Source organism: Paramisgurnus dabryanus, chromosome 7 (genome assembly GCF_030506205.2).
Source record: "Paramisgurnus dabryanus chromosome 7, PD_genome_1.1, whole genome shotgun sequence".
Lineage (NCBI taxonomy): Eukaryota > Metazoa > Chordata > Actinopteri > Cypriniformes > Cobitidae > Paramisgurnus > Paramisgurnus dabryanus.
Genome location: NC_133343.1, coordinates 5,504,394 through 5,522,698, shown reverse-complemented (window position 1 = coordinate 5,522,698; position 18,305 = coordinate 5,504,394). Strand labels below are relative to the sequence as shown.

Genomic DNA, 18,305 nt, shown 5'->3' with positions numbered 1-18,305 from the left:
ATAGTCACGGAATTTTGTGCTCATTTTTCCGTGGCATTCTCACGGATCTACGCATTTTTCCGTGGCCCTGCTACGGACTGTCTTTTTCCGTGGCAGTCTCACGAATTGGTTACTCAACTGTTTTGTCCTATTTTCTTACCATTTTCGCTTCGGTTTAGGGTTAGATTTACATGAAATGACATCCCTACCCAAACCCAACTCTAACCCCAACGCCAGGCGACAATTGTTTAAAGTTTAGAAAATATAAAAGAATAAATCAGAAAAAATAGTATAAACCAATAGTTAAAGTGACATACTAACGCAAACACCAAATCTAACCCTAAACCGAAGCGAAAATGGTTTGCAAATAGGAAAAAGCAGTTGAGTAACCAATCAGTGAGAATGCCACGGAAAAAGACAGTCCGTAGAAGGCCACGGAAAAATGCGGAGATCCGTGAGAATGCCACGGAAAAATGAGCACAAAATTCCGTGACTATGCCACGGAACTTTGTGAGATCATGTTGCAAAAAACGTGCCTGCTGCACACACGTCGAAAGGGTTTATGATAGAAGAGACGCTCACGTTCAGAAAATACTTGCAAGACACTAACTTAACACTAGCGAGTATCTGGCAAATGTGAGCGTCTTTTTATCATAAACCTCTTTAGAAGGGTCTGCAGCAGGTATGCACCGAACACATATTTTGACCAGGCACAGACATGACGGGCTTCTGTAAAAAGTAATACCTAAATCTAACTTATAAAAATTAAGGCAAGTGGCTGCATTGGATGTTTTAAGTTGAGTCAACTTGCAGTCTTTTTTAAGTATAATAAACACTGTAATATTACTCAACACAAACGCAACAAAATTAAGTCGAGTTAACTAATAGTTCTAGTATTAATCAGTTTAATTTATTTACGGTTTATTGTTGTTTCCATAAACTGATTTACACTGATTTACATGCAGTCTATGCACAAGCACCAGTCTTCTGAACAATGGTAACCACAAAACTCAAAGATGAAACAGAAACTCTTCTAAATCTCGAAGATAAAGAAACAATAAACAATAAAAAGTCTTTCTTTTTACACATAAACACATAAAATAGCGTTTAAATTTAAATTTCACTGTCCAAATGCAGTCCCATGCAAAGCATGCTGGAAACTACGAGTCTACTGCCTAGTTTGCTATGTTTACTAAAATCATTCATGTAGTTCAACACAAAAATATTAAGTTAATTTCCGTCTTACAAATTTAAGTGGATAATACATGATAAAATAAAGCTGAATGTACTCAATAAAGTGTTCATTTAGAAATACTCAAATTATTCAACTTTTTATATTATTTAAACTCAAATTTTGATTAAAAAAACAAGAATAGATTTTTTTAAATACAGTTTACTCATTTTATTTTTGTTAAATCTACTAAGGCACAGAAACACTTTTTAACATGTAAACACTTTTTATATGTTGTGACGAGCTTCGCATTGTGCGCCCTTAAAAAAGAAGTCACCGGACACCACTGACTGGTACAGAATGCATACATATATCTGTACCTAAATAGTATTTATTAGAACCTTCTCGTTTATACAGTAGGTGCATAACACGCTCTTTAAACAACCATAAACAGTATTGTGTCATTGACTTTAGACCAGGTTTTAGTTGGTGTAGTCTATATTTCAGTTGCCTCAAAATAGCAACGCACCAACAATGGGCCTAAACACACCTCGTTTTCAGACCAGCACGCCCATGGGCGCACAAATTGGCGCAAATGCATTTGCTATTTAAGCAACGTGGTGCAGGACATGAAAGTGATAACTGCGTCGGGCTGAAACTAGCAGAAAACATTTGTGTTGGGTTGTATGATAGGGCCCAAGGAGGGTAAATACATTTTTAGAAAAATAATGACTCACATGGATGAATCGTTTATAATGAACATAGCAATATTCCATTATAAAATAAGAAAATGGGATTTTAACATTCAAAGATTCTTTAGATTATAAAAAGGTATGAAAGAAATAATTCTCTGTTTTTTATATCCAAGTGACAATAGCCATCGATATTTTATTAGGATGAGCGTATAGCAACCTCTTGAAATGTCCCACGACACAACGGGATATTAAAAATAAATCAAGATCTGCAGATGGACACCCAGTGACCTGAAGAGAGAAATATTATCCACATAAGTCAAAATCATGATACATCTTCACACACACAGGGCCTGAAATGATGACATTAAGATTTTAAGGCTGTTTTTTAACAGCTGTTCTCTGTTGATATGTGAGGAGAGTCACCTGAGGTCACCAAGAAAATAAGACACAGTGGTGGGGATCCTTATATTGCTGTCAGAAATGAGAAATGATCTGTCTGTTCTTCTCCATCCCTACTGACTCCTCATTCTTGATAAACTGAGAATGAGTCCCATCCTCAAGTAAAGACATGGCCCAATAACATTTTATTGGGCATTTATCTCTGCCACGGTTTAAGTACATTGATCGGCACTTAAGAGAGAAACAATGGTTCGACTTGTGTTTTTAACTAGTCTTTTCTGTTTGAAAGATCATCATGCCTCAGTTTGACTGGAACGTGGTTGGTTCTCGAAGAATTTTAACGTAAACAAAAACAGTACATGTATAATTCATTAGTCTCATTTTCACCCATTAGTTCTTAAAAGGATATATTATCCAAAAATGAAAATTACCCCATGATTTACTCACCCTCAAGCCATCCTCGATGTATATGATTATCTTTTTTAGACTAATATATCTGAGTTATATTAAAAAATGTCTTGGCTGTTCCAAGCGTTATAAGGGTGGTAAATGGTGCTTCCGATTTGAATCCCAAAAAAGTCCATCTATCCTTCACAGAAGTAATCCACAAAGCTTAAGGGGTTAATACAGGCCTTCTACAGACAATCAATGTGATTTTGTAAGAAAAATATCAAAATGTAAAATTTTACTGACTGAAATTACTAGCTTCCAGATATGCAAAGTTTTGGGAAAACACTTTTTGATGTTTATTCTATAGTTGAGCATTTGAAGTATCTGATGTGCAGTTGTCGACCCGAGTTACCTGGGCGAGGGTGACATGCTTTAACTTTTTCAAAGATACACCCCGAAAAACGAATCAAAAAAGTGTGTCTGTGCAGTTAAAAGGTTTCCCTTTGAAAACTCCCTTAGGAAATATACCCCCAATGTGTTTTCCAGAGATTATGATTTATAGAGATTCACGCTCAACCTCCCGGCTTCTTACCTTGTTGAAGTCTTTGTAATCTTCAAAAGACCCCATATAAACATTTATGAGACCAAATAATGACTCATTGCAGAGTTTTGACACAAATGATTATACAGGGTTGATGGGTTGGTTTTTTATGATACTTTGGAAGTTTCTGTACCATAAAGAAGACACAATTATCCAGCCAGGGCAAAAACACTTTGCAAAGCATCAAATACATTTTCTGAGGAATGAAATGAGGATTTGTGACTAAACTCTTTAAAATAAAGGTGCTTTATGATGCCATAGAACTGTGGTTCCCAACATGGGGTCCAGGCCAACGTGAACTTCCGGTCTGTATTTATTTATCAGTCTGGCTAGTGGCTAAACTGATCTCTGAAACAAATAACTTGTTGAAAATAAAATGGTGTGGTTTGCTAAAGATGAGGGGAGATGACGAGCATTGTTCACAACTGTGTGGAGAGGTTTGTCAGCCAGGCATGATTTTAAGGATCTGTAGCTATAAAATTGTATATGTTAATTTTACATTAGCTCAGTTTAATAGTTGATTTGTGTTAGATATGATATATGGACAAAAGATTTCATTTATTTACTTCCCTTATCAGATATAAACTACTGTAAAATGGTTTTTATTGACTCTAAGGGCTCTATTTTAACGATCTAAGCGCATTGCGCGCGCCACACAGTCTAAACGGGCATGTCAGAACCCACTTTTGCTAATTTAAGGACGGAAAAATGGCACAGCCTTAAAGGGTTGTTCCTATTTTCGTAAATGGGTGTGTTTTGGACGTAACGTGCAATTAACCAATGAGAAGCTCAGCTCTCATCCCCTTTAAAAGCAAGTTGCACCTGGCGCCATGCCTAGAAAGCGGAATTTGTAAATTGAAAAACTAAGCGGAGAAAGAAGACCACGAGTTTAAGATTAATGTTAAAAAATTGTGTTGCTTTTATTTGTATTTAAAAAAAATTTTTTTATTATTAAAACCTTTAAAAGCCTTTTTCTTTCAGTCATTGAAGTAAAAATAGAAGGCTTTTAATTGCTGTAAATGTATTGATATCCTACATAATCATTGTAATCTCACAAAATAAAATAAAAGGTTTGTACTCTAAAAATACAAACAGGAGATAAAGGCGGAGAGCCATTTCAGCACTTGGACAGCGCCATGAGTTTTTTTTTTAAAGCATTACTGAAAAAAGTTATCATCTCACCATATCCACAGGTACAGAGTCATCATATACATTAAATCCTTGAGGTAGCATTTAAAAAACATTTAAAAATAGATGCATTTGTTTAAAGCAAAGCATTTACTTAGAACCAGGCTACAGGTGAAGCAGCTCTTTACGCCTTCTAACATCTCATAATCGGTCCTCATTTATGTCCAAGCAACATAATCTTTTACATTTGAATGCTTTAATTTTTCTTATACCATGGGTCTGTTAAATGCTGTATTCTGATTGGCTGAGAAATGTTCCGTGTGTATGCATTAATTTCTGATAACCGCACACCTACTTTGTTAAATGTCTTAAAAATAGGCACCAGGGCAATGTTTGTGGTAACCGTGGAATAATTGATTCATGTCCATTGAATTATTGGAAAATGATGCACACCCGCGGTGTAACGGTACTCCGCTTCGCCTTGGGTGTGCATTATTTTCTTATAATTCAATGGCCTGTCGTCAATTATTTCTTACATATTGAAAAGCTTTTTGTGCTGCTGCGCATCCATGTGCGTGATAAACAAACGCGCGTTGTCGTCCCGTTTATAGCCGCATATTTCTAGCATGCTCATTAAATAACAAAAACAATATTGCTTTAGACCAGGTTTTAGTTGGTCAATGGTGTAGTCTATTTTAGTTGCCTCAAAATAGCAATGCGTCAACAATGGCCTGAACACACCACGTTTTTAGACCAGAATGCCCATGGGCGCAAAATTGGGCGCAAATGCATTTGCTATTTAAACAACGTGACGCTAAACATGAAAATGATGATTGTGACGGGTTGAATCTAGACACTTGTGTCGCATATTGCGCTGCTTTGCGCCGGGTGTATGATAGAGCCCTTAGTCTATACCGGAAGTTGCCTTTTTTCAACAAAAGCCGTTTGTTTACACTGTTGATGCTGAAAACCGCCTATATATTGGGGGGTCATGCTTGAGCTCCGATATGCTTTGAGCTCAAATAAAGATGCATAGATGCATTGCCATAGAAGAACCTTTTTTGCCTGTATGGTTCCCCACAGAACCACTAACATCTGGTTCCTCGAAGAACCATTCAATTAAAGGGTATTAGAAGAAATATATTTCAATATTTCATCTAAAGAACTTTTTTCACTAAAAAGTGTTTGTTTTTTAAAACAAAAAGGTTCATCAGATGTTCTTTTATGGCATCGGAAAGCACTTTTGCATTTATACTTTACATACAGTGTATTAAAGGCGGGGTGCATGATTTTTGAAAACCACTTTGTAAAAGATTCGGGCAGACTACAAAAACACACTTGTTGCCAATCTGCAGTAAGGGGCGTGTCTACTAACCAACATCGTTGCCTGTGTTGCGTATGTGTGGGGCGGGTCTATCAAAAGAAGGTCCAGATTCTATTGGGATGGGGCGTGTGTTTTAAGGTGATTTTAAATATCAACATTGGCTTTCAGAGATCATGCACCCTGCCTTTAACTATAAGTAAGACTTAAACACTGAAATGTATTAATTTAATTTTAATTAAAGTACTGGACAATCTTAATTTTTTAGCACATTACTTCAGATTAATTACTCTATATGTCCAAGCCTGGTCTTGCATCATGGGTCCAATAAACATGGCAGTCACAGAACTCTGGCCCGTCTGAGTTCCGGCTTAGTGCCATGATAGTTCGGCATGCTGGGTGAGAGCGCTTTAATGCCATGCCAAGACCACTAGAGGAGATGGATCTGGCACGAAACCAGGCCAGCGGTGGCGGAAAGCTTATTCTGTGAGACTGGAAGGGGGCACAAAAGCCTAAGAGAGAAAAAGAGCAGGGGCCAGGGACAAACCCATGCGATAGCGTCCCGGTGCCAAGATCATATTCATAGTTCTGCAGTTCAAATTAACCCAGTGTCCTCAGACATACACTGTAAAAACGATTTGTTGGTTCAACTTAAAAAAGTAAGTTACCCAGTGGCCAAAAATAAGTTGACTCTTAAAAATATTAGTTGACAAAAAATGTTAACCAATATTTTTGTAATTTTAATTCATTAAAAAAATGTCAAGCAAGCAAGATTCAAACTACCTCTCTTGCAGATAATGCAAAAAATCTGAGCCTCATCAGGTCAAATAAGGGCTAAACCCCCCTAAGACTAAAATCCTGCAATCACCCATGGAGCGCCTATACAAAACATAGAATTCAGAAGTCCAGGTTACGGCTTATTGGGTCCGGATCACAATCCAAAGTCAGCACTGATCTCTGTCAAGCTCACACAAAGCAATCAGTCATTGCATTACACCTGTAGGTGTCACAGTAAATTGCTTCTGCAGAAAACCTTGGTGGTCCAGCAGCCAAAAATCCCTCTGCTGCTCATATGTCCTACATTTTCATTTCTTTAACAAATTTTGCTTTGGTTACAATATCCAAAATAATGCAAATAGGAATGTGTTATGCATGTAAAAGGAAATTACAGAATTGTCAGTAGACTATAGCATTATAACATCTACATGATAAGGGGGTCTTCGAAAATCAGTGTTTACAATCTAAAAAATGCTGGTTTATTTTCAAACCGTTGGGTCACAAAGCCCGCTGGGTTGTTTGAACCCATTGATATAGGTTAAATATAAACATTTTCTGGATTAATTTTACCCAATGGCTGAGCTTGTCCTTTTTTGACTGATTAAAAATAAAAAAGTGTACAATATTTCATTGAATTTAGTATATTATGATGTAAAATGCCCACATTGAAGATTATGTAACAAAACAGCAACAGCATCTCGATGAATTTGGTTACAAACACAAAAAGTATAGACCTACAGTAAGTGAACATTTTACTTTTTGCTTAACTTTATACATGGTGTTGCAGCCAATAGTGTAGTGGGCAGTGCTTTAACATATGGTGCAGACGCCTTCGACATCCCGAGTTTGAATCCCGGCTCAAGGTTCTTTGCTGATGCTCTCTCCACCCTGTACTTTCCTGTCCTCTCTTTAAATACTGTCTTTAAAATAAAAGGCAAAAATTACCCCCAAAACACTTTAGGTAAGGACCTTTGCATGTAGTTGCCCTCGTACAGCAAGTTGCTACCATGGCCGTTAAAGAGGACATTTCACAATACTTTTTTAAGATTTAAAATAAATCTTTGGTGTCCCCAGAGTACATATGTAAAGTTCTAGCTCAAAATACCATATAAATAGTTTATTATAGCATGTAAAATTGCTACTTTAGTTGTGAGCAAAAATGTGCCGTATTTGGGTGTGTCCTTTTAAATGCAAATGAGCTGATCTCTGCACTAAATGGCAGTGGCGTGGTTGGATAATGCAGATTAAAGGAGCGTTTCACCTGTAGAAACATAAATCTTTATTTAAAGTGCGTCATATTTGTAGTCGAAATGTAACATACATTTAGAATTTGGTGCCTATTTGACCGAGAAAAGGGGTGTTTGTAGTCTCACTCCCTCAACAAAGATATTGGACTGCAAAATGATGATTTTTACATCATTGAAAGAAGGAAGTGCAACACTGTAATCTGTATTTCTCCTGTCTCAGCGGCAACTGAGAAAATGATGCATGACCATTCAAAAACATGACTGGGGTTCTAACTATACAAAGCTTTATGCAGATGGGTTAATTGTCCCTTTAAGGGGCGGTATTATCCCCTTCTGACATCACAAGGGGAGCAAAATTTCAATGACCTATTTTTTCACATGCTTGCAAAGAATGGTTTCCCAAAACTAAGTTACTGTGTTGATCTTTTTCACATTTTCTAGATTGATAGAAACACTGGGGACCCAATTATAGCACTAAACATGGGAAAAGTCTGATGGTATGTCCCCTTTAACAGTTTGTTACCATACACTACAGTAAGAGTTAACAGTATAGAGTAAGTCTTTATCATGCACGATGGTTCTTAGCTGGAGATGACAGGTTGAAAGGTCAGAACATGACTTATAAAGGGATTGGTGGGGTTTTACATTGAAATGGTAGCCTTACTTAAAAATATCAAAGTTATATTTTCTCAGAATGGTCTTTACATTATTTAGGATGATTTTATATAGAAAACAATAATTTCCAATGAAATCACAAGGTCACATATAGTCATTTTATAGCATTTGCCATGTATTAGATGAGATTTTATGTTCTCATTTCCAAACCAGGGTTTGAGAATAATTAGAAAAGTGGGGGGTACATTTCAGCATAATGGAAAGAAGAAATGCATTTCTAAAGGTTATTGCTCTGCTCCCAAGCAGGAAATCAAACAGATGCGAAAGGAAAAGCAGATATTCACGCCCTCCGAACCCAGCAAGGTGATTTAATTTCTCCAAGATCTCAAGTTCGCCCTTTCGGTGCTGCAACAGCGAGAGACGCTGAGTCAGTGATCCTTGGTGAGCGTTTCTCATCTTGGCCGATAGCGCCGTAAAAAACGCAGCAAAGTGGAGAGCATCATGGTGCATTACCGGATTGGGCAAACAGCAGAACCTGCGGTAGCACTCCATCATTCCTTAGCAACAGTGCAAGTGTGTGATCCTTTTCAAACTGTCAGAGAAGAGGAGAGAAGCCAAGATGGAGTTTATTTTTGACCCACATACACTGCAAGATGTATTGCTTTTGCTGAAATCTCTAGTTAAGGTTTGATATAATCATTCAGCTCATAGCATAATTTTTAAAACTGTATAATCCTTAACAAAAGTTAAGGAACTGAAGTGTTAAATGCGCAATAAATGCTTAGCTTTTGCACTAAGTCGGCAACCCCTCCTGCCTCGAGCAACCTCACTTTTTCAATCACTTCCTCGAGACCCCCTGAGAGGTCTAATAGTTTGCATTATCAGACCACATAATCAAACAAACAAGGAAAACATCACGGTTATGTATACAGGGACCAGTGTTAACGCCTCCTTATCTCGCCAGTCTCTCTCTCTCTCTCTCTCTCTCTCTCTCTCTCTCTCTCTCTCTCTCTCTCTGTGCGAGCAGGACAAGAACACTGATTACTTCTCACAGTCGGGGGAATGCAGGACCGAGCTCGCTGCATTAATCAAAGTCCTGTATGGATTTCTCTCACCCTAACAGTCCTACATGTTTGCTGGATGATGCTTGGGGGCCGCGCACGCTGTGAGAAAAACTGCTTTGTTTCGGTGTTATCATACACGTATCTATTTTTACAGCTTATAATTATCCAAGTGAATTCACCTGTTCTTCTCTCACAAACGTACATGGTGGTTTTGCAGGAGCAATTCATCAATTTGTGGTTTGTCACTTCATGAATATAATTATTTGCACCTTTTGAATAAAGCAGGGATATTTAAAAGATTTACAAAGCAGGAATAGCTTTCCTGCAATGAAAAAAATTATGGGTTGTTTCAGCGTACGCTTGGGTAAAATATGGACAAACCCAACTGTTGGGTCCATGTTCAGTCATGCAATCATAAAGTCCTATCTACTTGAGTGGGGAAAGACCAAACTTTAAAATCAAACATGCTAAAATCACAATTAAACAACATATTTCTGACCAACAATTGACCCTGACATCAACATACCATACACTCTTAGAAAATAAAGGTACAAAAGTTGTCACTGGGACAGTACCCTTTCAAAAAGTTACACATTGGTACCGAAGAGTGCATATTAGTACTTCAAAGGTACATATTTGTACCAAAATGGTTTATATTAGGACCTTTTTTAAAGGGTACTGCGCCAGTAACAGCTTTGTACCTTTATTTTTGACGGTATTTTTGACAGTGTTTAACATTTTTGGAGTCGTTTCAGCTACCGCGCATGTGCACAGGTTGCCAAGGACCTTAAGTCAGCCTTTATCAATTAATGATTGGTTCTTTTTAGTGGAATGTGGGACTTCTGTTGCCAATGCGGCAATGTTAAGTGATGCATTGTTCCCTGGTCTTGTTATATCCAATATCTTAATTAGGGCTGTCAAAATCAACACACTACAGCGCGTTAACGCAAATTAATTTTAACAACACTAATTTTATTAAACATGCCAAAAACGCAATGCGCAATTTCTGACCCTAGGCCTAGCACATTGTTGGATAAATTGAGACGCAGTCTTAGACATTAAATAGTCAACAAACATCTAAAATGATCTTTATTTGTACGTTTTCCGAGAGGTGTACGGTCCTGAATGCTGAAAGGGGACAGAGAATGAAAAAACATTTTTACCTTGTCTTTGTTGAATAATGGTAGTCTACCCGCATTCACGAACATACAAAAAGTGCTAGACATGCTAAACATCTCAGTCTAATAGAAATTCTTCTTTTAGAAATGTCAGCCAGAAAACGGCCCAATCTGAAAAACCAATGCTTATGACATCACAGGCATCTAACTGCCCCTCCACTTTAAAATAATTGGCTACATTTTTTGAGTGGCAGCAAAGTCAGCCAATCAGTAATGAGATTGCAAGTTAAGCCAGTAGGGGGAGCCAAATAGGTGCAAAACCACTTGTTTAAAATCCCCCACCCTAATAGAGCAATCTGAGGTTTTAAGGAAGCTTCTAAGGCATTACAGACCCAAACAATAAAAATTAGTCTACATGTCACATCACAGAACAAGGATAAATACCCCGTTCAATCATTCTATGTCACCTTTAACAAATATAAAGGATGTGTGTCTATCCAGTTGCGCATCTAAGATTTTGGTTTCAGTTTTAAAACAGGAATTGGGAAAAGGTGCAGGACTTGCTTGATGTTAAAATAGTTATTAAGAGAGTGCTGTCAAAAGATTAATTGTGATTAATCGCATACAAAATAAAAGTTTTTTTGCAAAATTTACATGTGTGCACTGTGTAATTATATAATATATAATATATATATATATATTATTTTTGGGGATTTTTACTTGTCTTGAGTACAATTAAAAATGAATACTTTTACTTAATTACATTATTTAAGGAAAAAAAGTAATTTTTACTCCTTACAATTTTATTTACACTCAAAAAGTACTTATTTTTTTGAGATCACTTCATTCTAATTTCCAACAATTGAATTGTGCTGATGGTTAATTTAAGTTTAACCTAAATGTTATTTATTCTGGAGCCTTTGGACCACACTAAGGAATTGGCCAACAGTTCATCTGATTATAAAGATTTTTTTGTTTCTTTGAAACTGACTACACGAGTGACACGTGTCCCTGCTATTTGCAGCCTCTCTATTAAGACTAATATCTTGTTCACACTGTCAGTCCAAATCTGATTTTGGTGCATATATATCCAATTTGACAGATTCGCTGTCCATAATGTGTTTCACAACTGTTCAGATCCTATCTGTGGGTCCTGAAGCGTTATGACGTTTTCCAGACTTTCAATGCAATGATGTCGTGCTGGCACGACAATCTGCCTCAATGTCTGACTGTTTTACATGACACGACAGCATAACTGAAAAGCTACACAAATGCTATCAGGGCGGTCAGACTTAAATGGATTTCCAGAAATGCAGTTTGAGGGATTTCAAACCACCTATAGATGTAGCCTGAACTGGATTAGAAAAAAAACGATTTCATGTGGTTTTTGGCCGTTCACACGTTCTAAATGTGATTGGATTCCTATCACATATGCACCAACATCGGATTTGGACTGACAGTGTGAACAAGGTCTAATACACCTCTTCCTGGATGCCTGCAAGAGGCTTGATAGAGCTTGAAATTTCAACACAGTCTCACACCCATGGCGTCAATATTTGACGACACTTGACACCCATGGCGTCAATATTTGACGACACTTGACCATGCGTCAATATGTTGACGCGGAGGGTATACCTTTCGCGTCACTTTTTGACGAACTGGGGACTTCAATACTATTAGGTACGCGAAATTAAACAGTTGTCAACTGACATTGGGGTTAGGGATAGGTTTGGGTAGGGATGTCATTATGTAAATCTAACCCTAAACCGACGCGAAAATGGTAGAAAATGGTAAGAAAATAGGAAAGAGAATTTCGCGTACCTGATAGTATTGAAGTCCCCAGTTCGTCAAAAAGTGACGCGAAAGGTATACCCTCCGCGTCAACATATTGACGCATGGTCAAGTGTCGTCAAATATTGACGCCATGGGGTGAGACTGGGTTGGAAATTTAGGTTAAATTCAAGGTTTTACAACTTTGAGTAGCATGTTGCATACTGAAATTAGGTAGGAGTCTTAAAGTTTGATATACAGTATAAATACAATTAAATTCAAACAGTTGTAAAGCAGGATAAAACCTTGTATGTGGTTTATCGACTTTATGTTTTTAGACTTTAGACTTTAAAATCTTAAACAAGAATCTCTAGTTTTCATTTATCCTGTTACTTCTACTTTTTTAATCCTCAAGTACAATTTTAATTTGTTACTTTTTTACTTTAACTCCAGTATGATTCTGGCCAGATACTTTTACTTTTAATTGAGTAAAATTTACACTTAGTATTTGTACATTCACTTGAGTAACATTTTTGAGTACTTTTTTGGGTTGATTACCTAACCATGGGTTGAAACAACCGAGCATTCCTTCTTAGAAAAACTCTCCACCGTGTAACCGATTCATTTTTGAAGGCATCCACACAAATTATTTCTTTATGTCCACATTTGAGTTTTAAAATGCTGTTTTGTAACGTAAGAAGACAGATGTGACACCGAAGACATCTAACCTTTAATAGCAGCCAGACTGTCATACAAAATAATTTCGCCCATCTTGTTGTCAAGGCTCCTGTGGTGCTTGGTGACTAATGCATGTAAATGCACTCAACCGAAAGATGACACGCTGTGTGTTTATGACATGTTTATCATTTTAAAGATAGCTACTCCTTAATTCTATACAGCAAAAGCCATACACTATCTTAAGTGTCTTAAACTTGTCAACATGTTTGTTCATCCTCAATAAAAAAAATCATCTGCATTTGTATCCAGGATCGATGTGATTATTTGCATTATTAAAACCTATCATAACCTCAAATGAAAAAATTATTTTCATTACATTTACATTTAGCAGAAAAAGCAAGGTACAAAATTTAGGAAACAATAAAGCGATTTATCATATCGAGGCAATAGAAGAAGTGCATATACCAAGTTACTTGTTTTACAAAGCCAAAACAATACCTGCTGAGAGAGTGGGTTAGTTTTTTTATAAATAGAAGAGCAGCATTTACCTGTCAAGTATTCACAAGTATGACATCTGGTTTTTTAATGGTCTGCATGCACAGTGGAATACTAAAATACTAAAATAGAGTGTTTTTGTTGTTATAGCACAAATGAAATAAATCATCAGCTTGCATTCTAAATTGAATTTAATGATCATGAGACCATTTAAAAATCTAAATACAATGTACTTTTGCTTTATCTATGTTGGTTGTATTTTACCAAACAAATTTTCAACATAAAAACTGCATCAGAGAGCAAAAAATTTACAGAAAAACATTTATCACATCATTAAATGGTTAATTACATTATTGTCAAATTGAATCAGTCAAATGACTCTCTTACTGAATCAATCACATTAGTTCTTGTCTTACTCACTGAATTCATTACTTACTCAAGTCATTTACAAGTCATTAACTTTATTAAGCCTGGCTCTACATGATCCAAGACTGTTAATATGTCATGTTGCACCCAAGGCTTGTGAGACTCACACATCAGTGCAATTCATAGCTAAAAAGCTTGTTAAGTGTGTATTAAAGGGGTCCGATTCACGATTTTACATTTCCTTTGGTGTGTAAGTGTGAGTTACATGTTAACGATATGCAAAAGGTACAAACCCCAAAGTAAATGATGACGCGAGTTATCGTCTCCAACATAAATCTCTTTTCTTTCTACAACAAACACACAGACTGTAGGCAACAGTTTACTTCCTGGGATTGGTGATGTAGACAAGATCGACATTATCATAATTCCTCCCGCTTCGGACTCACAGTCTGTAAGTGAACTCCTGTTAGCATTGCATTGTGAGTGAATCTTTCAAACAGGGTAAGTGGCGTCACATTTCCGGCTGATGTCAGAGGTATTCAGGCCAATCACAAAATGTACGGTATGTGGAAAATAATGATGTGAAAACCATGATTTTAACCACAAACCATTGTATTATACCAAATACCCAAAATAAAGTTGTTTTTTAGCATTGAAATAGGTGCCCTTTAAAACACACTGTAAAAACAAGTTTTATGTTACTTTAACTTAACAAATTAAGTTAAACAATAAAAACGTTTAAAACATTTTTTTATTATTAATTATGTTAACTTATCACAAGTCAAAACTTAAAATAGTAGTTTTCATTTGAGCTGTCCGTGGTGCTGAAACACTGCCTAGTCAATGACTAGAAATTATAGTCTTAGTTTTGGATGGTTGCATCATTAGCTTCCTTTGCCTTTCTTGATCATCTTGCAACTATATAAATATTACTAGTTTTCTTTTATTGCTTTAGAGAACATGTGTTTATTTGTTTCTATGATCCTGAAATGTAAAACCAATTCCGACTGTCTGTATTTTCTAAATCTCTCAACCAGATTGGCAGACAGGAAAAGGCACCTTAGTGCTTGATTTGCCAATGTTTGACAGGTTAGTTTTAACATAAGCTTGAAAGAGTTTTTGATTGAGGCAATTTTCTGCTATTGTCTTTGCGTTGTGTATACAATCCAAGCACTACTGTGCCACATTATTACATGTTTGTCTTTTATTGCGAGAGTAGAAATGATAAACTCCCATACTGCATGTAAAACCAAACAAATTGTGGTTGAATTGCTTTACAAGCCAGTCAAATGGTATTAGGTTTTGGCCAATAAGCCTCAATGTGGACCTTTAACCATTTAGTCAAAGTTCAATGTGATCAATAATAATAATAATACATTTATATTTTGTATCATTACACAAACCATTTTTTTTTTTTTTTGGTTTATTTCTAACCCAGCGTCGGGTCAAAAAGAAGAAATCGAACCCGTTGTATTCTTATTTAACCTCTTGTTCTACCTCTTGTATTCTTGTTTTAACTCATTGTTGGGTCAAATATAAACATTTTCTAAAGTAATTGATCCCAACGACTGGGTTTGTCCCTTTTTGACCCAATGCTGAGTTGAAAATAACCAACCACCCAGCATTTTTTAGAGAGTGTATGTAACAAAATGTAGTTATAGCAAATGCAGTTTACTATAGTACACATTTATACACATCAGGCTTATGGACACAATTGGTTTAAATGTGTTTGTCTGCAATACTGATATGAAGGATACTTAATGATTGGACTCAGTTTTTCTCAATGGCTTTTTGGGGCTGTTCTCTCTCTCTCTCTCTCTCTCTCTCTCTCTCTCTCTCTCTCTCTCTCTCTCTCTCTCTCTCTCTCTCTCTCTCCTCGCACACGCACAAGCACGGACGCAGACACGACAAGCAAGTTGCAGCAGGAACTTCAATATAATCTCCAAGAGCTGTATTCAAGAACCGGTGCCCTACCAGCCCTACCTCACACCACAATCTATCAGAAGAGGAAAACACCGGCAAGAATATAGGACAAAGACTTACACGATTAGTGACTTGAGTGCACGTGGCTATCCAAAGACGGGCTCCATATATCGGTGAGATAGTTGCATGGAAAATCATTGGAGCGCAGGCGTTATTTCCAAGTTTAGTACCACGAGGAGACGTACAGCTGTTCATTTCTTTTCTAGATGATTTAACAAAAGGGGTGTGACGATTTTTAGGTTTAAACTAAGGGTCACTTTTACTGGACCAGACTTTTCATATACGCATCAGGCTTTTATCCGAAACTTACAGTGCATTCAAGCTATACATTTATTTTAATCAGTATGTGTGTTCCTTGGGGGTTCGAACTCATGATCTGTGCGTTGCTGGCTCAATGCTTTGAGATATAAAATGACTTTTCCTCCGCGCATCATCTTTTTAAGGCACATGGAGAGCGCAATGAATGCATCACCAATGGCGTGACCACCCTGTTCGTTGTTTATGCAATGGATGATAAATCCAACAAGCTCCTTTTAGTTCCCGTTTTAACCGTTTTATTTGTCATGATCGGCTATCAGTACATCTGCCCGGCGGGTAGCACGTCGTGTCGTTTTGGGACCGGAGAGAGTTTCCCGATATCCAAACATCCAGCGTTGGAGTCTCCGGACGGGTTTCGCTCCAAATTCAACTTCACGCGCGAGGATCTCGATCGCCACGTGGATTTTGACATGAAGGGAGAAGACGTGATCGTGTTCCTTCATATCCAGAAGACCGGAGGAACCACGTTCGGCAGACATCTCGTGCGCAACATCCGCCTGCAGCGACCGTGCGACTGCCGCACCGGACTGAAGAAATGCTCGTGCCACCGGCCCGGTAAAGCGGACTCGTGGCTCTTCTCGCGCTTCTCGACGGGCTGGAGCTGCGGTCTGCACGCGGACTGGACGGAGCTCACGAACTGTGTACCTGCTGTCATGAACAAAAAGCAGAAGAAAGACTCCAAACGACGGTAAGTGTCCACATGAAAAAATACAGATTTTGTATTAAGGCTACTTTACTGTACACTGTAGTATATTATAGCAATATCTATAGGCTAGTGAATTGACATTAACTACTAAAGCTTTAATATTTACTAAGGTTTGAAAACACGAAAGTATCTAGGAATTTTACCTCAGTTTTCTATAGTAAATGCGAAAGTATTAACTCTACATTACTGACCATGTGGGTGGGTAACATCCATGCTCAGTCAGAAACTTATAAAGTATACACTGAAAAATACTGTAGAATACTTACAGTAAATCGTAGTATAGTAATTACTAATTACTAGTATAGTAATTAAACAGTAGTAGCCTATTTACTAAACTTTCTTAATGTATAGTAGGCTACTGTATTCTGCCATAACACAACCATAGTGAATTTATAGTATTATAAGTTTTTTTTTTTTTTTTTGACAGGGACAGTGTAATTAACATTACTAAAAATGCACCAGAATTAGCCAAAATGCCATTTTTTATCCGTTCTTCCAATATGCTCGAGTATTTAGTAAACTTTACTTGAGTATTTATTTAGTAATCTGTAGTATACTATAGTCATTGCAACACTGTACACAGTATACTAAAGTGTTAAGTAGTGTTAACTATAGTGAATTGATCAACTGTAGTACGGTATATATACTATCCTGTTGTAGGCCTATACTTTTGTATTGATAGTAAACTACAGTAAACTGTAATGCACTATAGTATATTATAGCAACTACTACACTTTGTTAATGTATACTATTAATGTATAAGTATTTTGTTGTATTAACTAAATTGACAGTATGTTCTTACATTCATATTTATTATAGTAAGGTAACACTAGAAATTTAAACTACAGTTTTCTATAGTTAATGCGAAAGTATTAATTTATATCTACTTTATTAATCATGTGAGTGGATATTACATTCATGCTCAAGAACTTATACAGTAAACACTAAATGAAGAAATACTCCCCACAAAAAATACTGTAGGCTACTTTAAGTACAGTAAACTATCGTAAATCATACACATTACTAAACTTGTATTCTGTCATAATAACTATAGTGCAATTATATTATAATGCTTTTGTATTTACTATAGTAAACTGTGGTATAATATAGTAGTTGCAACACTGTTCACAGTAATGTATACTTATCGTTTTCTGTGGCGCTAATTATAGTAAATTGATAAACTGTAGTAAATACTTTCCTGTAAAGTCTATTGTATACTTTTGTATTGAAACTACAGTGAAAAGGAGGTTTAAGAGGGATGGTAGGTGGCTGGCTTGAGACCAGTGGCGGTGTCGGTAAGAACAATCCAGTCCAGTCACTTTAATTACAGAGTGTTTAATTTATTAGGCAAGTATTTGTATGCGTGTGTGTGGTTTCTAGGAGACAAAGGATATAGAATACAATTAATTACATAAGGCCACAATACAACTGAAGGAAATCAAACATATATACAAGAACTCAGATTTCAGAAATTAGCTACAAAC

At 36.7% G+C, this 18,305-nt stretch overlaps 1 protein-coding gene across 1 annotated transcript in view; it reads left to right on the top strand.

Moving 5' to 3' along the window:
* The first annotated feature begins 15,725 nt into the window (after positions 1–15,725).
* The window catches only part of hs6st3a (heparan sulfate 6-O-sulfotransferase 3a), a 28,463-nt gene continuing 25,883 nt past the window's right edge, over positions 15,726–18,305 (top strand). The window contains exon 1 of the mRNA XM_065260279.2: positions 15,726–16,803. Within this exon, the coding sequence (XP_065116351.2) occupies positions 16,304–16,803 (500 nt within the window). The 5' untranslated portion in view covers positions 15,726–16,303. The remainder of the gene's footprint in view (positions 16,804–18,305) is intronic.